General features: G+C 40.2%; 1 protein-coding gene across 1 annotated transcript in view; it reads right to left on the bottom strand.

Moving 5' to 3' along the window:
• The window catches only part of ALDH1A1 (aldehyde dehydrogenase 1 family member A1), a 99,052-nt gene that overhangs the window by 42,071 nt on the left and 34,210 nt on the right, over window positions 1-22,771 (bottom strand). The window contains exons 2-6 of the mRNA XM_077474939.1: window positions 10,548-10,652; window positions 9,514-9,654; window positions 3,595-3,724; window positions 824-885; window positions 84-212 (exon numbers count right to left, since the gene is read on the bottom strand). Of these exons, the coding sequence (XP_077331065.1) occupies window positions 84-212; window positions 824-885; window positions 3,595-3,724; window positions 9,514-9,654; window positions 10,548-10,652 (567 nt within the window). The remainder of the gene's footprint in view (window positions 1-83; window positions 213-823; window positions 886-3,594; window positions 3,725-9,513; window positions 9,655-10,547; window positions 10,653-22,771) is intronic.

The raw sequence follows: 22,771 nt of genomic DNA, 5'->3' as shown, positions 1-22,771 counted from the left end.
ATGTATGTAACTAAACTAACTGCTTTTTAAACGAAAGCAAAGATCAACGTATGTAAAATGTTTGCTATTACACAAACACTCACCTCTTTTATAAGGAATCCCATGTACAAAGCTGTCAGTGGTGTTTGCTCTGCTGGCTTGATGACAACTGTATTGCCACAGCAGAGTGCAGGTGCGATTTTCCAGGCAAACATTACAAGTGGAAAATTCCACTGCAAACAAAACAATAAACAATTATTAATTCTGCCAATATTTCAACTACTAATGCAACTGCCATGTTACACCTATATTACATTTATTATCCGTAACAACATAACAGAGCAGAACACAGCAATCATGTTTTGTCTTCTTGGATGAATGACTACAGTAGATCAGACTTGGAGAATAATGATGGTGTCTTTCTTAACCTTAGAATATGTTGCTGCGATAGCCATCATTGTTTAAAGTTGGCCCTGGAGCATGCCCACCACATCTGGGCTCCAGTAAAACTCTATTCTTAAAGTATGAATAGCCTCTGACTTTCCAGAGTGAACATAAATATTGAGGAGGCCACAATAGTGGTATTTGAACCATATAATATCTACATGACAAAAAACTATACAGTAGCTAATGTGCCTGACAGGACAGACAGTTATGAAAAGTTACAGTATAATATTCAAATAACTAAAACATTTAGACTTTGTTCCCCATGGAACAGAACTTATGCCTAAAAAATTCTCCTTCAGTTCCCCCTAACTGACTTGGCCATAACACCGGGAATGCACCCAATCACTAAATTATTACATCTGAACATTAAGCTACAGGAAATAAGTTCCATACTCACAGGAATAATTTGACCACATACTCCAACTGGTTCGTGTCTTGTGAAGGTGAAGTAGTCCCCATCTATAAGTAAAAAAATCAACAGCTAAGTGCACAAAGGAAGTATTTGGCAATCTGGCAGACTGTATGGCTTTAAGTTAATTATTATTATACAGGACTTATGTAGTGCAAACAGTTTGCACAGTACTTTACAACTTGAGGGCAAACAGTACAGTTACAATACAATTAAATACAGGAGGAATTAGAGGTCCCTGCTTGTTAGAGGTTACAATATAAAAGAGAGGGTCGGGTGATACAAAAGGTAATAACTGTGGATGCGGGGATGAGGGGATGAGCTAATGGACAAAATAAAAGTACAGTTGTGAGGTGGAAGCAGGATAGGCTCTCTAAAGAGAAGGGTTTCAGGGATTACCTAAAAGTGGACAAAGTAGGAGATAGTTGGACAGATTGGAGTAGGGAGCTTTAGAGACTAGGTTAGTGATACAGCCGGGGCAGCTTTTTTTGACTTTTTTAATTTTGTTGAGTGATTGGAAACCAATGGAGGGATTGGCAGAGAGGGGTAGCAGACAACAAACAATTGGGAAGGTGGGTGAGTTTAGTGGCAGCATTTATGAGGGATGGAAGAGGGGATAGCCTATGTAAAGGTAAGCCAATAAGAAATGAGTTGCAGTAGTCAAGGCGCCAGATAACCTGGGAGTGAATTAGAAGCTTTGTAGTGTCATTGGTCAATAAGAGTTGTATTTTGGAAATGTTGTGCAGGTTGAGGCAACAAGATATGGACAGTGATAAACAATGGATTTACAGTATACTGAGCCTTTGCAAACTTTTATTGTCATCTGTGTTGCTATTATAGAGATTTCCCCTTTCTTAGAACTAAAGAATTGTCTGAATATAAGCTTTAATAAATTTAATTTTGGCTAAATAACTACATAAAAAAAAAAAACACTATTTTATTCTGATTCAAGATTTAAAACTAGATGTGAAGATTACGGAGTAGCAAATACTGATTGAAATATTCATATTTATATTTTATATATATATTTTGCTGGATCAGTCATGTCATGTCATGTGACTTATACTGCCTTTAAGGTACATATTCTATCTCAGGTTTGATCACTGCTGCTACAAAGCTCTTTCCATTTAACTGCTGCTGTTAAGGTATGATTAATGCCCATGGCTTTGTACTTTGGTTCCCCCTGCTGTAAATTATGGAACTTGATCAGTGTTACTTTAGCTCAATAGGGGTTAGTCTAATAACTAATTCATTGTTTTTCTTTGTTAGCCAAGGTCATGTGAGAATGCTGGTAGGCCATTATTCCTAAAGCAACAAAACAGTAAGTTGTTTATTGTCACAACAACACTTTCTTGGGGCCTCTTGCATGTTTTGTTCAACAGCAGACATGGCACAGAGAATGGTGTCATAGGGCACACTCCTCTCAGTGTTCCCACCTTGAAATGCATTGAACATTATCATGGACCTATCCAAAATGCAGCAACCACTTAACTCCAGCAGAGTAAAATCCCGTTATGACACCACACCAGTTTCCCATTACATAACCAGAACATACAGAAGAGTATCACTCATCTTCACGGTCTGTGAATACTGGTAATTTTTAAGCAGGTTTCATGGAGATAGGGCAGGCATACCAAGTGTGTACTCCAACTGCAGTGGAAGTTTGTGTAATAATTACATTTATGGTAGTATAGTAAAAATGTCTTGAGTCAGTGTTAGGAAACTGGGGGCCCTCCTTTGTATGAGTTTTTTTTTTCTGACTTTATAGACCCTAAAGACTTATGCTTATTATTTCTGTGTACAATATGTTATCAAATATATATTTGGAAGTGTTAATGAAAAGATTGCCATTGCCACTAAAAACAAGACCTTGGTGTAAGTTCTGGGATGTGGTGGTCAACTAAGGTACGATGTGTTCAGTCTCAAAAAACTGCCCAGTGGTTCCTAGTGCAGCACTGGATGCCCACCACAAAAGAGAAGAGAACACATTTAAAGTGTAGTAAGTTGCTTAAAAAATGGAAATTGTCTCAAAGAAACAAATGGTTGAATCATAGATAAAAATGGAAATGGCAAATTGCTTTCATCTTTTGAGGCTGTGGTTACCCTAGGGGGTGGGAACACACAACCTTCTAAGTACACGGGTGGAGAAAAACCTGTCTCTACGCAGGATGAGAGTGGTCACTCTTAATGCCATGGAGATCTCAATCCTGGGTCCTATGCAGGTGGCTGTGAAAAATCTTTGACCTCAGAGAGAATCTGTAAAGAAGCCTGTCAGTAGTAAGTGTGGTACTGTTATTTGTGTCAGTTTGACCTTGTGCCAGTTGGATCTCTAGAAGGCTTCTAGAGACCCAGAGAGCATGCATGACAGCACCACACTGGACTCAACATATGACAAAGGGCATCTCTGCCAATCTGACCACCGACAGGCATTTTTAGCAGAATCTTTCTGAACTCATAGACCTTGGTGTAGTCTTGTTTATTGTTTTCTGTGAAAAAATGGGGAGTGTTGAAGCAGGTGGGCTGTACATCTACTATACTTGTGTCACAGAAGATGAAAATCAGAAGTGTTAAAATGGTGGTATCCCAGCCTTTTGGGGAAGCTCCCTTCTAAAGTTTGAAAAAATATTTATCGAATACAATAGGAAGATCAGAAGTGAGATGGTTGCTCGTCCAAACCCAATCATTATATTATTGGTTTACTATAAGACAGCAACAATGATAATAGTACTGACATAATAAATTCATGTGTTAGAACATACCCATTGGTATTGTGCGACCGTGGTTTTTGTCTGCCCAGCCTGCACAGTAACGTAGAGATTTCACAGCTCCCGGAATGTCTGCCAGGTAGGATGCAGCAAATGGTTTTCCTGCATCTATGGATTCCATAGTCTGAGAAGAACATTCACACCATAAGTATATTATATTTACCAAATACATACGGCTGATAAACACGTTATTCTTAAACTTTAGTAGTTTTGCAGTTACATAAACATGTATGTATGTATGAATTTGAATAACTTCACAATTTCAAAATTGCATTGACTGCAATTCAAATGCTTTTTTAGAAAAAATGCTTATTATCTTAAGGAATGGTGGAAGTGTAGAATGGGTGTGACAGTACAGTAATTAACAGATACTTGTATTGTGGAGACCAGCTTTACAAATAAGTACAGTAGGCCAATTCAAAGTAGCAGCATTTTTTTGTATAGTATATAAATAAAGAAATCTTATATGAACTTGTTTACACTCTGTCACAATAATCTAGACCAGTTTAGGACCAGCAGAACAGGAAAATTCTCTGTGTAATAGAGTTTGTGTGTCAAAAGGCTCCAGTGATGGATTTCTAGCCCTGGGTGAAGGCATAGTAATGTATACCATAGTAGTGTGTCCTGCGCCTGACACATCAGAGGGAAGAGATGCAGCTCATAATTAATACAACCTGAATCTGTGAAGTTGTACAAGAACCCAAAAAACACAATATTCCTCTGTCAATCTGCTGAAAATAAATCTGACCGGTCTTAAAGATATGTGTCTACAAAGTAATAAGAATACATAGAAGAGAAAGAGTAAAGAACTTTTAGGGTACCGGAAAAAGCCATAAAGTGCATACAATATAATAAAAGTTGATTCTTTTAAACAGTCATAAAATAGTACATTTTTCAACTGGTAAAGGTCTGTTGACTTTATTGTTATCCTCCAGGCATTTGTGATCCTAAAGCCCCGTACACACTATCAGATTGTCTGCTGAGTTTTTCCTTCAGATTTACCAAAACCATATAATATGAGGTCAAACCTTAGGAGTTTCAATGTGTATGCAATCAGGCAGGCCCTTCTACTACATGGTTTTGGTAAATCTGAAGGAAAAACTCAGCAGACAATCTGATAGTGTGTACGGGGCTTAAGTATGGCAAAGAAGCTATATTGGGGTGTGTCTCCCCTATATGTCCTCAGTGTGTTCTGGAGCCCTGCCCAATACCACCCCCGGTGGTCCTATGCACCATCATTGCTCACAGCACACAAAATGGGTGTGCATGTGATGTCAGCCACCAAACTCACCAATCACAAAAAGGTTTCCCACCCCATCAGCAGAGAGACACACTCAGCCCCAGAGAGACATTCACTGGGACTGGATGTGTCTGTTTGTGGTTGAAAGGAAGAGGTTGAAAGTCTTTTTGAGACATACCCCCTTTTCCAAAGATACACCCCCAACATGACTTGTTTGCCATGCTTGGGATCACAAATGCCTGCAGGAGAACTTTGAGGTAAACAGATCTTTACCACTTGGAAAATAATATTTCCTTTTCTTTTTTCAGTTTTTAAACTTAATTGGGAAACCCCTTTAGTGGGCTCAGAGGTACATATTACTGACATTATATATTTTAGGTGGCAGTTTTGCTTGAAGTGGTTGGAAGACTCTGAAAGGTTGTAAGTTCCACATACAAGCGCTTTGTTTGAGGTGCTCTTTTGGGTGTTTATTTCCAGTGGACTATTTGGAGCCGATTACACTTAATTAAAAAGGTACATGATTGATTAAATAGTAGTGTCAGGGTTTAGCCTGCAGTTTGCTGCCTGTGACATTTTTACACCCTGACCTTCTGCTAGACCTATTCTTTTCACATGTGATGTTTGGCTTCTGTGCTCAGGGTGTCACCTGTTATACTGTGGGTTTTTATTTCTTTCCCTTCTATCACTTCCGAGCCCACCTCCCATTTTGCTTTTCTATATAAGACATGCTCAGTGCATCTTACAACATCTTAGTTCTCTGAGCTCTAGGCAAACACTGTTTGCCTAGTGTTTTGTATTTTTAGTGTCTGACTTCCCATGTATTGCCCCCGGCTTCATCTTCCATTTGTGCTTGTCTGCTGCCTACCCTGACCTTGGCTCATTTCCCAGATCCTCTTCTGTCTCCTTCCATCTGTACTTTGCATATGAGAGTGGTCTCCGTATTATCAGCTGGGTGTACCTGAGGGCCCCAACCTGGTTTCAGCTTGCTGCAAGTCCATCCCCACCATCATCAGCGGCTCTGGTGAAGAAGCAGGCTAGAGCATAGACTCTGCATCCTGGGGAATCCCCGGATTGGTGATCTACAAGGACTCACTACCACAGAAACCTGACAAGCAGATAGTTATGGGTGAGTGTACTCTACTTATTTATAGAGCCTTTAAATTAACAATTATTAAATACATCTTGGTAGAATTTTGGGGTTTTCCAGTAGTCCCTGGCAGTTCCCTTTTCTTTTCCTTGCTTTGTAAATGCTGATTGTACACTGTATGCATATATGATACAATAAGACATTTCTACTTCAGTATGTATTTTGTATATATTATTGATATTTGAAATTATTATTTCTTTTTGGATTGTATACTTGCCATTAATGCATAAAGAAGTTCAAAATCAAGGAAACATATAGAGTTACTTGCTCGTCAGCCTCCAATTATGTTGCAATTATGCTATATAAGGACTTTTTGAAGACTTTGTTCTTATTATTTAAGATAATGGACAAGCAACCTGGGGAATATGAGCATGGTGGTGTAGTGTTTTACCTTGTGTAAGTCTGCATCAGGCTCTGTGATGTAGCATTTTTTTTAATGGCTGTTTAAATAAACACTATCAACTTTTATTATACTGTAGGCACTTCTTGACTCTTTCTGGTACCCTAAACGTACCTTAGGCTGGGTACACATGAGCTGAATGTCGGGCGACAGTGGCTGGTTAAAAAGAAAATGACCGACATTCAGCCTGTGTGTGTGTGTCAGTTTGTCTGACAGAAGCCATCTGTTTGGCTGGCTTCTGTCGAACATGTATGCTAGAAAACCAGCAGCCAACCGACTCCCGAACATCGCTCTCAGCCAATGACAGAGAGCGCTGATCGGAGCATTCTGGCGGGAGGGGGGGGGGGGGCATCCCCTGTCAGAGCACAACAGCTCAGTGGGTAAAAATCGCTGAATTAACGTTGCATGGTTAGTACAGCTGCTCCAAACTGAGCTGACAGTTTTTTTTGTCCATGAAAAAGACTGTAGTGTGTAGCCGGCTTTACTCTTTCTCTCCTATATATTGTTTATACTCAGGATGTTGGTACCAATATACACATTGGACACTCCCAGGTCCACATGCACTTTTTTGGTAATCACTTTAAGATTATCAAGAAAAATAGTTCCCTATTTATTTGCGAACTCTATATTCCTTAACGCCACACTCCACTCAGCTATTCTTTTCTCTCTGTATACATAAAAGAGATGACAGACATAGGCCTAATCACAAAAAAGATTAGAAATTATCCAAATTTCATACCTGTTTAATTGCATGCTTCCAATACCATCTCCCAGACTACCCATCCTTATGTACACTAACCATACCATGTTATAAAAAAATAGCGAAGGTGTGAAACTTACAACACCAATATTTCTACCTCCCCTAGTGCTATTATCTCCATATAAAACCAATGATCCAGAAAATTGTGCTTGGACTTTACCCATAGCACTGCAGAACAACCAAATTTTACATAAAATATATACACTTTTATTATTATAAAAGCGCACATGTATAAAAGCATGCACATGCATAAACTCAGTATACAGGCTTGCATGACGCACCACAGTATCCAAAGAGTGTCGCATGACAACTGTCCCTTTGAGAATATAAGAACCAAAATACAGTCTTAATCAATTGCTACATTGTATGGACACTGTATGGACAATTCTCAATTCAGAACTGAGTACAGATGAATATGTTGATAAATCTCACAAATGCAGTGGTCCAGTATTTACACAGAGCATGCCTTTACATTGAAGACATTCATAATAACAACTTGAAACTGTCCCCCATAATATAGCTTTTGTAAAAGAAAAAAAAAGTGTTGTACAGGCTCCCCTTGGAAGTCAGGACACCATATAATTTCAGCTTGCAGGCCAGCTTGTCATAGGGTATGATGTCAGGAAAATGTCCAGTCCCTTATTACTGCCACCTCACCTAGGTCAACACTCTCTTAGGAAAGAGGTAATAAACGACTGGATTTTGTCCTGCCATTATATTTTCTATGACAAACTAGTCCTTGTGCTTATGTTCAGGATGTTAATGATTAAAATAAAGAAGTGTTAATATATATGCTGGATATACAGTACAGTATGTATAATTTTAAAAAGAGTCCTAACAAGAATGGGAAAAAAACAGCGTGAAACTGTATAATGTGTCCTAAATACAAGTTTTACAGTTTTGTTAGATGTATATTTCAGGTGCTGAAAGCGGCACCATTATTTTGCATGGAAATTTGGTGTTTTATATTGTAGGCCTGTAAGTCTTAGAAATAATTCACTTAAATCCATCCAAACAAGAGTCTCCTAGACATCCTGTGTATGATAAAATTTGAAATATGAAATATAAATTATATAAATATATATATATATATATATATATATATATATATATATATATATATATATATATATATATATAACATAAATAACTATAAATAATTATAACAAATAATAATATAATAATAATAAAAATTATTCAATAATGTAATCAAATCAAAAACACTGAAATGTGCTGAGTTGCAGAATTGTCGCTGTCATTACTTTTAGTGTTTGATGACGAATTTCCCCACAAATTACTATCGCTCAATTCTGCGAGTGATTCTAATTTATTATCGCTGTTTTCTAGCTGGTCTATAACCACTTTTGATGTAAACGTACATTTTTTGGTTGCTATGGACAATCTCCAGTTTCCTGGCATAAAGAACAGTATTTATAATATAAAACTGCATGCAGGACACTGGGCAGACCACTAGGGACAAAGGGAATGTGTAATTATTTGATACAGTACTGTAATCTGTAAGATTACAGTATACTGTATCTATACTGTGTTTTTAGCTTTTTGAATTTGGCACTGAACTCAGTCGCCGTGCGTCGCAACGCTCGCAGGGGACAGAGCTCTGCGCTGTCACAGATCGAGCGAGACACAGCGGCTCGCTGATCACAGCAGGGAGACATTGATGGATCCAGAGGACAAGGTAAGTAACCTCCTACATGGATCCAGAGATGCAATCCCAAATCTGGCTTGGGAATACCGCTTATGGTAATTAAATCTCACCCCGAGCCAGACTCGGGAATACCGCCAGGGAGGTTAATGCATTTCATTAAGATGAAAAAACCTTCTGTGTGTAGAAGCCCCCCTCAGCCCCCATAATACTTACCTGAGCTCCATCTCTATCCAGCGATGTACACGAGTATAGTCTCCCTCCTGTTTGGCTGAGACACAGCAGTGGCGCCATTGGCGCCACTGCTGTCAATCAAAGTCAGTTAGCCAATCAGGACAGAGAGGTGGCAGGGCTGAACTGCGGCTTTGTGTCTAATTGGACACCCTGAGCTGCAGCTCAGCTTGGGTGCCCCCATAGCAAGCTGCTTGCTGTGGGGCACTCGACAGGAGGGATTGGCCAGGAACATCAAAGAGGGACCTGGGAAGAGGAGGATCCAGGCTGCTCTGTGCAAAACCACTGCACAGAGCAGGTAAGTGTGACATGTATGTTATTTTTAAAGAAAAAAATGAGGCTTTGGTATCACTTTAAGTTTTATATAAAAAATAATACATTGGATGTGATGAACAACTGTTTCACTTTTCTCTTTTTTTTGTCACTCATCTTTTTGTCAATCACACTATATTAACACATGAAATTTACTTACACTTAGAATCAAGATATCACGTTCCACAAGATCAGCTAATTTATTCAAGAGTTTTCCCCTTTCAGAAGCATCCATCCTGCGCCATGGTGACCCAATAGCAAATGCTTCTCTTGCAGCCTTTACTGCTTTATCTACATCTGCCTGGAATCAAAAACAGTGTTCACTTATATAGAATACATTTAGCAAAGACCTGCCTTTGTACTAAAACATGATTTGTTGACAGTTGGCATGCATTTATTTGCTAAGGAACAATATAATACATTTTCATACATTGTATTTTTTTGCAAATTTTTCAAAAGAGCGCTCATGTATACTTTGAAATATAATTTTAAATGATCTGTACCAAATCCTGCAATTTTCTGGCAAACATTAAACATTTATGATTGTATTTCACCATAGTCATATAAAATAAGGGATTATTATGTATGGATGTCAGATGTTCCTGTGTTTGTCATTACTAAACTAAAGTGCAGAATATGTACATTTACTATGAAAGCTCTTTCACTGGTATTATGTTCAACAGATTTAAAGAGAAACACAGGTGACATTTAGGAAACCATAGTGGGTGAAAGGTGGTTGTAAATGGGGATGGGCAGTAGAAATCTGCATCTTGTTTAAAAGGAATGTACTGTAAGTAATGTGTATTTAAGTTAGATAACTGTGATGTCCCACTGTGATGTCCCTTTGGATAACTCATTATGCACTTGGATTCTTTTGTCATTTATTAAAAGCTTATTTATATAATCAAGGAAAAAAAAAATATATATATATATATATATATATATATATATATATATATTTTTTTTTTTTTTTTTTTTCAGATAGATAAAAAAAGAGATAATAATTATGAGGAGCAATTTAACATTTTTAAAACAATAGCCTTGACTCCAAAACATTACAGTTGAGAAATAAGTGTGCAAAATGGTTCCTAAATAGCTGTAGGTAACTGGATTATTGGTTTCACTGTTAAAAAAAAAAAAAATATGAGCTTTATAGATTTTAGCCACTTTAAAAGAAAAAAAAGCTATACCAACCTTATCTCCTTCTTCCACATCACATATTTTTTCTTCTGTAGCGGGATTAATGACAGGGAACTTTTTACCACTGACTGAATTATGCCATTCATTGTTTATAAATATCTGGGGAGAAAAGCCATAAATGTGATACTGTGAAATCACTTACATATTTTAGCTAGCAATATACTTAATACAATGAGGGAAAATGTATTTGATCCTCTGCTGATTTTGTACATTTGCCCACTGGCAAAGAAATGATCAGTCTGTAATTTTAATGGTAGGTTTATGTTAACCACTTTCAGACCGGACCATTTTGCTGGTAAATGACCAGAGGTCTTTTTACACTTTGGCACTGCGCTGCTTTAACTGGTAATTGCGCGGTCATGCAATGTTGTACCCAAACAAAATTTGCGTCCTTTTCTTCCCACAAATAGAGCTTTCTTTTGATGGTATTTGATTGCCTCTGCGATTTTTATTTTTTGCGATATAAACGTAAAAAGACCGCAAATTTTGAAAAAAAATGATATTTTCTACTTTTTGTTATTAGAAAAATCCAATAAACTCAATTTTAGTCATACATTTAGGCCAAAATGTATTCAGCCACATGTCTTTGGTAAAAAAAAAGTCAATAATTGTATATTTATTGGTTTGCGCAAAAGTTGTCACATCTACAAACTAAGGTACGTTTTCTGGAATTTACGCAGCTTTTAGTTTACGACTGCCTATCTCATTTCTTGAGGTGCTAAAATGGCAGGGCAGTACAAAACCCCCCCAAATGACCCCATTTTGGAAAGTAGACCCCCTAAGGAAATTGATAAGAGGCATGTTGAGCCCATTGAATATTTTATTTTTTTGCCTCAAGCGATTGAATAATGACAAAAAAAAAATTTTTTTTTTTTTTTACACAAAGTTGTCACTAAATGATATATTGCTCACACATGCTATGGGCGTATGTGAAATGACACCCCAAAATAAATTCTGCTGCTTCTCCTGAGTACGGGGATACCACATATGTGGGACTTTTTGGGAGCCTAGCCGCGTACGGGGCCCCGAAAACCAAGCACCGCCTTCAGGCTTTCTAAGGGCGTACATTTTTGAGTTCACTTCTCACTACCTATTACAGTTTTGAAGGCCATAAAATGCCAAGATGGCACAAAACCCCCACAAATGACCCCATTTTAGAAAGTAGACACCCCAAGCTATTTGCTGAGAGGCATGTTGAGTTCATGGAATATTTTATATTTTGCCACAAGTTGCGGGAAAATTACAAACTTTTTTTTTTTTTTTTTTTTTTTCACAAAGTTGTCACTAAATGATATATTGCTCACACATGCCATGGGCATATGTGAAATGACACCCCAAAATAAATTCTGCTGCTTCTCCTGAGTACGGGGATACCACATATGTGGGACTTTTTGGGAGCCTAGCCGCGTACGGGGCCCCGAAAACCAAGCACCGCCTTCAGGCTTTCTAAGGGCGTAAATTTTTGAGTTCACTTCTCACTACCTATTACAGTTTTGAAGGCCATAAAATGCCAAGATGGCACAAAACCCCCACAAATGACCCCATTTTAGAAAGTAGACACCCCAAGCTATTTGCTGAGAGGCATGTTGAGTTCATGGAATATTTTATATTTTGCCACAAGTTGCGGGAAAATTACAAACTTTTTTTTTTATTTTATTTTTTTCACAAAGTTGTCACTAAATGATATATTGCTCACACATGCCATGGGCATATGTGAAATGACACCCCAAAATAAATTCTGCTGCTTCTCCTGAGTACGGGGATACCACATATGTGGGACTTTTTGGGAGCCTAGCCGCGTACGGGGCCCCGAAAACCAAGCACCGCCTTCAGGCTTTCTAAGGGCGTTACAGTTTTGAAGGCCATAAAATGCCAAGATGGCACAAACCCCCCCCAAATGACCCCATTTTGGAAAGTAGACACCCCTAAATTTAGGGGTACACTAGTGAGACTAGGTAATAAATGGCGGGTGCCCTGAAACTATAAAAAAATAACTAACCAACCAGCGTCACCTGTAACAGTTATATGGTGATCACTGGTGAAAGGGTTAACTAGGGGGCAATCAGGGGGCTTTATGCGGTAGTATATGGGGGTCCCTGGCGCTATAAAAAGCTGCGGCGAACCTAAATACCTACCTGCCTAACTAGCGTCACCTGTGACACTAATACAGCGATCAGAAAAACGATCGCTTATTAGGCTGGGTTCACACTGGAGCGATGCGGGAACGCCACGAATGCGCGGCGGGTTCCCGCATCGCATGCCTCCCGGCGGCAGTTCACACTGCCCTATGCGAACTGCTGGGAGTGTCAGTGAAATGTTACTGACACCCCCAGATCAGTTCGCATATCGCAGTGCGATCTGCAAACTCGGATCGCATGGTGTGAACACCCATGCGATCCGATTCTGCTGCGGGCCAAAAAAAGGGTCCCGTGCGAATTTGCGGCGGGTGCGGCGGGTGTGGCGGGTGCGGCGAATGGCTGAACTCGAATCGCACAGAGATCGGATGTGATTTGCACTGCAGTGCGGTGCGAATCACATCCGTTCTCAAACCGCTGCAATGTGAACCCAGCCTTAGTGACACTGGCGACGGGGGGTGATCACGGGGTTAAACCTTTATTGGGGGGGTTAGGGGGGTACCTTAGAACTAAAGGGGGCTAACCCTAACTGCCCTAACAGTTATTAGTCACAAATGACACCCGCCGGGTGATCAGGGGGTTAAATCTTTATTAGGTAATAAATGGCGGGTGCCCTGAAACTATAAAAAAATAACTAACCAACCAGCGTCACCTGTAACAGTTATATGGTGATCACTGGTGAAAGGGTTAACTAGGGGGCAATCAGGGGGCTTTATGCGGTAGTATATGGGGGTCCCTGGCGCTATAAAAAGCTGCGGCGAACCTAAATACCTACCTGCCTAACTAGCGTCACCTGTGACACTAATACGGCGATCAGAAAAATGATCGCTTATTAGGCTGGGTTCACACTGGAGCGATGCGGAAACGCCGCGAATCCGCGGCGGGTTCCCGCATCGCATGCCTCCCGGCGGCAGTTCACACTGCCCTATGCGAACTGCTGGGAGTGTCAGTGAAATGTTACTGACACCCCCAGATCAGTTCGCATATCGCAGTGCGATCTGCAAACTCGGATCGCATGGTGTGAACACCCATGCGATCCGATTCTGCTGCGGGCCAAAAAAAGGGTCCCGTGCGAATTTGCGGCGGGTGCGGCGGGTGTGGCGGGTGCGGCGGGTGCGGCGAATGGCTGAACTCGAATCGCACAGAGATCGGATGTGATTTGCACTGCAGTGCGGTGCGAATCACATTCGTTCTCATAAACCGCTGCAATGTGAACCCAGCCTTAGTGACACTGGCGACGGGGGGTGATCACGGGGTTAAACCTTTATTGGGGGGGTTAGGGGGGTACATTAGAACTAAAGGGGGCTAACTCTAACTGCCCTAACAGTTATTACAGTCACAAATGACACCAATGCAAAAAAAAAAAAAAAAAAAAAAAAAAAATGACATTGGTGTCACTGTGACTGGGGGGCAGGGGTAATTGGGGGGGTGATCGGGGGGTAAAGGGGGGGTGTGAGTGTGCCTGGCATGTTCTACTGTGTGTGTAGAGTGTTGGTGCAACTTACTGATCCGCTCTCCTCCGTGTCGGAACGAAAAATACCGACACGGAGGAGAGAATACATCACTTCCTCTCCTGTGTTTACATTACAGGAGAGGAAGTGATGTCACCGGGGATTTCTATTCGTCGGGAGCGATCGCGAGGGGGTGGCCATGAATGAATGGCCGTCCCCTCGTCCGGGATCGCTCCCGAACGAATACCGACCGCCGCAGGCACCGGGCGGGGGCCCGATCGGGCCCCCGACCCGCGGGAGGCAAGGGACGTACATGTATGTCCTTATGCCTGCCCGTGCCATTGTACCGACGTACATCGGCGTGCGGCGGTCGGCAACTGGTTAATAGAGAGAGACATAGTCACATTAGTTAGCATTTATGATTGGTACCTTTTATTATTTAAAGGCTTTTTATTAAGATGTGTGTAGCGGGAGCCGGTCTATCACCCACGGTCCTGCACCTCCCGCCGGACGCCGCTAGAATGGACAGGGTTACACAGGCTCTCTACTGAGGGAGAGCACGCCTGTTAGTCCCTGCAGGGGATTCCTCCCCCTCCTCACTGACTCTAAGCAATACGAGCGTTGCTCACAGGCATCTGCCCGCTCTGCTCTCTCCTCTGTGTCCCTACTGACAAGGAGAGGGAGCCAATGAAGCCAATGAAGGAGCAGCAGCTGCAGAGGACCATGGGACATGAAGTCTTATTACCAAACAGCCCCACTGACTTTCCAAAAACTGCATAGCCCAGCCTTCTCTGCAAGAGAGGGGCTAGTTAAGGCATCCATCTTGTTTGGTCTAAGGGGAGATCACCACGAGGCAGAGAGGAGGATGGATGTGTCAAGAGAGACTGCAGGCACCCAGTGAAGGAACATCCAGAGATGGTTGAAGTCAGTCCCGCCAGAGAGACACCTCCAGTTAACACTGCAGGCAATCCAAGGGCAAGAGGAGATCAAGGTGCAAGGTGGCCAGACGGGCTTCTGAAGAACTATCTGCCAGGACATTTCTCCTCCTGCTTTAATCGCATGACTAGTGAGAGGGCAATTGCCCACTTTGCTGACGCACTGCCCACTCTTGAACACTGCAGGCAAACATTATAAAACAAAAATATCCAGAAAAACACATTTAAAAAAAAGTTATAAATTGATATGTATTTTAATGAGTGAAATAAGTATTTGACCCCTTCTCAAAACATGACTTAGTACTTGGTGGCAAAACCCTTGTTTGCAATCACAGAGGTCAGATGCTTCTTGTAGTTGGCCATCAGGTTTGCATACATCTCAGGAGGGATTTTGTCCCACTCCTCTTTGCAGATCCTCTCCAAGTCATTAAGAGCCCTTTCAAACTGGGTGCAGGGCGCTTTTACCGCTCTAGAAGTGGTTAAAAAGGGGTTAAAAGCGTCCGTAAAGCATTGCTGTCAAAGCGCTTTGCAGGCGCTTTTCGTTTTAATTGGCAGGGGCAGTGGAGGAGTAGTGTATAAACCACTCCTAAACTGCTCCAAAGATACTGTTTGCCGGACTTTCACACTGGGACTGCAGGGGGGGGGGGGGGGGGGGGGTGTTATTCAGGTGCTTTACAGGCACTATTTTTTGCCCTTTAGTGCCTGAAAAATGCCTAAGTGTGAAAGAGGTCAAGGTAACTCAAACCTTCAGCTCCCTCCACATATTTTCTATTGGATTAAGGTCTGGAGACTGGCTAGGCCATTCCAGGACCTTAACCACTTGCCTACTGGGCACTTAAACATCCTTCCTGCCCAGACCAATTTTCAGCTTTCGGTGCTCTCACATTTTGAATGACAATTACTCAGTCATGCAACACTGTACCCAAATGAATTTTTTGTCCTTTCTTTCCCACAAATAGAGCTTTCTTTTGGTGGTATTTGATCCCCTCTGGGGTTTTTATTTTTTGCACTATAAATGAAAAAAGACCGAAAATTTTGAAAAAAAACGCATATTTCTTTGTTTCTGTGACAAAATTATTCAAATTATTATTTTTTCTTCATACATTTTGGCCACAATTTATACTGCTACATATCTTTGGTAAAAATAACCCAAATTAGTGGATATTATTTGGTCTTTGTGAAAGTTAGAGAGTCTACAATCTGTGGTGCGAATCACACAAAATTGATCACATCTGATGTACTGGTGGCCTATCTCATTTCTTGTGACCCGAACAAGCCAGGAAAGTAAAAATACCCCCCAAATTACCCCTTTTTGGAAAGTAGACATTCCAAGGTATTTAGTAAGAGGCATGGTGAGCTTTTTGATGTTATCATTTTTTTCCCACAATTCTTTGCAAAATTGAGATTTTTAATTTTTTTAATTTTTGTCAACAAAATTGTCATTGTAATAGGTTATTTTTCTCACATGGCATGTGTATACCACAAATGACACCACCAAAAAAATTCTGCTACTCCTCCTGAGTATTACAATACCACATGTGTGGGACTTTTTCACAGCCTGTCCACACAGAGAGGCCCAACATGCAGGGAGCGCCATCAGGTGTTCTAGGAGCATAAATTACACATCTAACTTATTGACTACCTATTACACTTTTGAAGGCCCTGGAGCACCAGGACAATGACACGTGACACTGATGACAGATGGCACTGATACGTGGCAATGATGACACTTATACGTGGCACTGATGACAGATGGCACTAATATGTAGCACTGATGACAGATGGCACTTATACGTGGCACTGATGACAGATGGCACTTATACTTGGCACTGATGACACGTGGCACTAATACGTGGCACTGATGACAGATGGCACTAATACGTGGCACTGATGACAGATGGCACTAATACGTGGCACCGATGACAGATGGCACTAATACGTGGCACCGATGACGCGTGACACTGATGACAGATGGCACTGATAAGTGGCATAAGTGGCATTGATGACACGTGACACTGACAACAGATGGCACGTGACACTGACAGGTGGCACTGATGACAAATGGCACTGATACGTGGCACTGATGACAGATGGCACTAATATGTGGCACTGATGACAGATGGCACTATGTGGCACTGATAACAGGTGGCACTGGGGGCAGGTAGCACTGGGGAGGATGGCACTGGGGAGGATGGCACTGGGCGAGGATGGCACTGAGGCGGATGGCACTGGGGCGGATGGCACTGGGGGAGGATGGCACTTTTTTAACTTTTTTTTTTTCACTTATGGCCGCTGCAGCCGTTCATCTCTCACCTCTCACACGCTGTCTGTGTGAGGAGGGAGAGCGGCGCTGAGAGATGATCTCATATGTTTACATATGAGATCACCTCTCATTGGATAGGCCGATCGCGCTGTAAACGGCCGCTGTGATTGTCCGTTTACAGCCATCTGTGTTTGCCTGTCTCCAGGGGACACGGCAAACACAAAACTTCCCCGATGTGCGCCCGCGGTGGCGCGCATTGCGGAAGTAAACACGAGGACGTCCAGGGATGGCCTCCCGGACTAGAGTGTCTGCTCTATAGCCGTCATTCGGCTATAGGGCGGGCGGGAAGCGGTTAATGTGCTTTTTCTTGATCCACTCCTTTGTTGCCTTGGCCATGAGTTTTGGGTCATCATCATGCTGGAATAACCATCCACAACCCATTTTAATTGCCCTGGCTGAGGGAAGGAGGTTCTCACTCAAGATTTGATGGTACATGACCCCATCCATTGTCCCTTTGATGCGTAGTATGTTACCAATTGTTTACTTGGTGACTATGGTGCCAGCTGCCTTGAGATCATTGACAAGATTCTCCCGTGTAGTTCTGGGCTAATTCCTCACCGTTCTCATGATCATTGAAACTCTACAAGGTTAGATCTTGCATGGAGTTCCAGATTGAGGGAAATTGACAGTTATTTTATTTCTTTAATTTGTGAATAATCGCACCAACTGTTGTCACACTCTCACCAAGCTGACTGGCAATGGTCTTGTAGCCCATTCCAGCCTTGTGTAGGTCTACAATCTTGTCCCTGACATCCTTGAACAGCTCTTTGGTCTTGCCCATGGTGGATAGATTGGAATCTGATTGATTGATTGCTTCTGTGGACATGTGTCTTTTATACAGGTAAGGAGCTGCGATTAGGAGCACTCCCTTTGAGGGAGTGTCCTAATCTCAGCTCCTTACCTCTATAGAAGACACCTGGGAGCCAGAAATCTTGCTGATTGATAAAGGGTCAAATACTTATTTCACTCAATAAGATGGAAATCAATTTATAACTTTTTTGAAATGTGTTTTTATGGATATTTTTGTTGTTATTCTGTCTCTCACTGTTAAAATAAACTTACCATTAAAATTATAGACGTATCATTTCTTTATCAATGGGCCAACATACAAAATAAGCAAGGAATCAAATACTTTGTTCCCTCACTATATATATATATATATATATATATATATATATATATATATATATATATATATATATATATATATATATATATATATATATATATATATATATATATATATATATATATATATATATATAGATAAGATAGATAGATAGATAGATAGATAGATAGATAGATAGATAGATAGATAGATAGATAGATAGATAGATAGATAGATAGATAGATAGAGAGAGAGAGAGGGGTTGATTTACTAAAGCTGGAAAGTGCAAAATCTGGTGCAGCTCTGCATAGAAACCAGTCTTCTTCCAGGTTTTATTACCAAAGCTTATTTGAATAAGTTGAAACTGAGTAGCTACCACGGACAGCTGCAGAAGATGCTGAGTTCCCCAGTTTTAGTAAATCTCCCCCACCGTATGTCAAAGCAAATAATTATAATAATTACATTTTGCTGCATGTACCTTGGGGATGTGAAGGTTTGATGCGTGTAATGTAAACCTTTACTAAACCCTTACTATTTTCAAAACTCCTGTAGTGAAAACCCTACACCAGAATGAATAGTGATGGATAAGTATTCACAAACTGAATAATTAAATATATTTTATTACATTTTCTCATTACTTTAAATTTTGGTATGAATATTTGTTGTAAATGTTATCATTTATAATTGAATAACTGAAAAATGTATAATTGTAGTAAAACTTTATTTTTGTGTTTTACATTGTAGGATAGTGTGTGAAAAGTATATAACCCCTATCAGTTTTTTGTATTGCTGTCTATGGTGACCACAAATCCCCAATTGTGTCACTGGTATAGGAATAGAGGGGATACCTTCTAGCAACTGTCAGAAGTGGGATTTTCACTGGTTTTGGAGAGATTTCTGCTTATTTCCTGTTGTGCTTCTTGGAGCAGGAAGTACAAGCAAATCTCCCTGATGGTGACATAGACAACAGTAAAAACATGACAGAAGTTCTAAACCTTCCATTGCTTTAAAAAAAGTTTGAGCTGTAGGTTTTCAGGTTTATTTACTACATACATCATTTCTCCTTATAGTAGTTTATAATCGTTTTTTACATTTAAAACACAATTCATAAACATTATCAATCCTGCACATAAGTAAAGTCTCATTGCCCACTTACAGCATTAGTAGCAGCGACTGACAAGCCAGCTGCATGCTGGCTTGTGATTTAACGGGTAAAGGGAAAAGTCGCATCCAAGTGCACAAAGTGGAAAGGATTGGAGGGTGCTACACAGAAGTGGTTAGTACACAAAGAAAAAAAGAGTTCAGAAAAATTAAAACGTAAGCGGAAATATTAGACAGAAACAAATACACAAACATAGAAACATATTAGAGACGTTATGATTTTTGGTGGGTGGGTTTAATTATGCTTTAACCTTTTAATAGCTTTAGGATAGCAAATTTACACCTACAGTATGTATTATTTAGGTATAAACATTTTACATTTTAATGAGAATATTATTATTAAATAAAATAGCAAACAGGGTTAAATGAATTAATGCAGCTTAGTGAATTGACAATAATGTATAAAGAACTAGGAAAGTGCACAGCAGGAGGGGCTGAGGCGCACAATGGGAGAAACTGAGACCTCTGTTTTAACTGAAACATTAGAAGAGGCTTTTAATTAGGCTCCTTTTGCAGCCTAACAGGGCTGACTGCTGGGAAACGTTTATGTTTGGTATAAAGTCCTAACTGAGAGCTCAAATCACTGAAATTCTTCCTTGATAACACTACATGTGGAAACTTTACAAGCACAGCAGCCACCATACTAAACGAGATGCTCATCAAAACATAATAAAGACAACTTGTAAATCACAGATATATTAAAAACATGCATATGACATAAAAACTCACAGTATGTCTGTAATCAGGTTGGCATCAGTACCAGCAATTATCAGTCATTTAAAGTTTACAGAGTGATCAAGTAATTTGTTTCCACTAGGTTTAGTTCTGTTTATGTAGGTGTAAAACAAAAATCTACAGTATTAATAGACTCAGGATAAAACTGGCTTGCGTTAATAATCCCGCATTCATTTTTTTTTTAGTAACCAGCCAAAACTGTCAAAAAAAACACGTCCAACTTAAAATTTTGTATTTTGTTCATGAGCAAAAAAGGCTACTCAAGTGTTTTACAAAATGTGGGCATAATTATGAAATTAATGTTTTTGCTGCATTGAAAATTATGTTCTAACACTGTCAAGTGATAATTCTCTATAATTGCTTTTCACGGGTTTAAAAATGATGTTGGACAGGGTGCTGAGGAGTTTCTCAATGTATGCCAAAGGTTTTTTTGGTTGCTGATTGCGGAAATCACACTGCTTGGCTGTGATAGTAGAGTATACTTGCCAAAAGGCAAATATTACCCTCAGAAGTGAGAAGGCATGGTTTACTGAACCTCATTATGCAGAACTCAAGCTGTGTTCATCTGTATATGGTCAACTATTGACTTCTCTATGCAGGGCAAGTTCTTCACCCATTTCAAAAGGAATTACTTGAAAACCCACAGGAAGCACTAGCTTGATTAGCGAGAAATGCTGGATCAGAAAGTTAAATTTCTTTTTATTATTTTTGGTGCATTCTGAAATAATGGCTATGACACAGTGAAATGAGTTGTACAGTAGTTTTGACTGGGTATCAAACACATACTGTGCTCATTTCATTCCGCTCTCTACAAATGGACCTCTACTGACCTGACCCAGTCATACTGCTCAAGCAGCAGCATCTGCTCCCACACAGAAGCATCTCTGTTAGCTGGTCCCTGAATATGAATTACTGTATTGTCTAGATCCACTGATTAACCACTTGTATGTGATATTAATGTTGTGTTAATATATTTTATTTTATATTTTTTTTATTCTTTGTAAGAAAATGTATGACCATCATAAGATGCTTTAAAGGGTAACACTATCTGATGAATATTATACTATAATGTAAGACAGTAAAGTAATAAATTACCTGTCTGGCTCTATACATTTTTTTAGTATCTGTTGTGTTCAATATTGCAAAGCATAACACAGTAAGAAAAGGATAAGGTTATGCTTACTGAACTTCTTTAATATAATTTATGATTCTTTTGATCCAAGCCTTCATTGGCTACCCTACCAATTCAGAACAATCAGTTTTGCTGCATTGTGAACTCCAGAGGAATATAAAAAAATATATAATTGAATCTATCCCATCCACAAACAATACCCAACGCCCCTTCTGTGTTGTTGCTTCAGTAATTTAAAAAGCCCTAACTAAATGGCTTAAATACTCACCTAAATCTGTTGTTGGGTTGCACCAGATTCTGTGTCTTACCTCTTCCGGACTGTTGAGATGGAGGGTCCTGCTTCAAGTTCCCACACTGGTGTTTTGTGGTGTGGACACTTCTCAATTGGTCCATTGACATGGCTCCTAGAAGGCCCTAAAGGCTCCAGCAGCAGCAGAATAATGATTAGGGGCAGCAACAAGACAAGTCAGTGGTGGGCCTAGACTGCAGGAATGGATCAACGGTCTTCACTCACTGAGGAAGCATTGCAGAGAGCAATATGGTATGGGATCCAAGTACGTCAAATGAGGTTAGGAAGTGTTTTGCTGAAACAAAATTGTAAATAAATGGGAGCAGGTTGGGTGTTTTGAAAAGGGGAAGGTTTTATATATTATTTGTATTTTTATATAGAACTAGCATACATACATTACCATTATGTGTCCTGATACCAAAAGTAATTGCCTGCATAGTAACGCTCTCATGCCCTGTACACACGACCGGTCAAAATAAACTCTGAAGGTTTTTCCAACGGAGTTCCGACGGAATTCCGCTGAAACTGTCTTGCATACACGCGATCACACCAAAGTCTGACCGTCAAGAACACGGTGACGTACAACACGGGACTAGAAAAAGGAAGTTCAATAGCCAGTATCCAAAAGCTTCTGTCTCTTACTTGCTTCAGAGCATGCGTCGTTTTTGGTCTGTCGGAACAGAATATAGACGAGCGGTTTTCCCGTTAGGAATTAGTTCCTTCGGAAATATTTAGAACATGTTCCATTTCTAGGTCCGTCAGAATTTTTGATGTAAAAAGTCTGATGGGGCATACACATGATTGGTATATACGATGAAAAGCTCCCATTTTACTTTTTCTGTCAGACATTCCGCTCGTGTGTACGTGGCATTACAATTTATCTCTCTAATAGTGATTGGCAGTACAGTGCAATCTCAATTATTCTGCTTATGGTTCTACACTTCCCTCC

This window comes from Lithobates pipiens, unplaced genomic scaffold (assembly GCF_037356315.1).
Source record: "Lithobates pipiens isolate NorthernLeopardFrog02 unplaced genomic scaffold, aLitPip1_a1.2 Scaffold_13, whole genome shotgun sequence".
NCBI lineage: Eukaryota > Metazoa > Chordata > Amphibia > Anura > Ranidae > Lithobates > Lithobates pipiens.
This window is presented reverse-complemented; position numbering and strand designations above follow the sequence as displayed.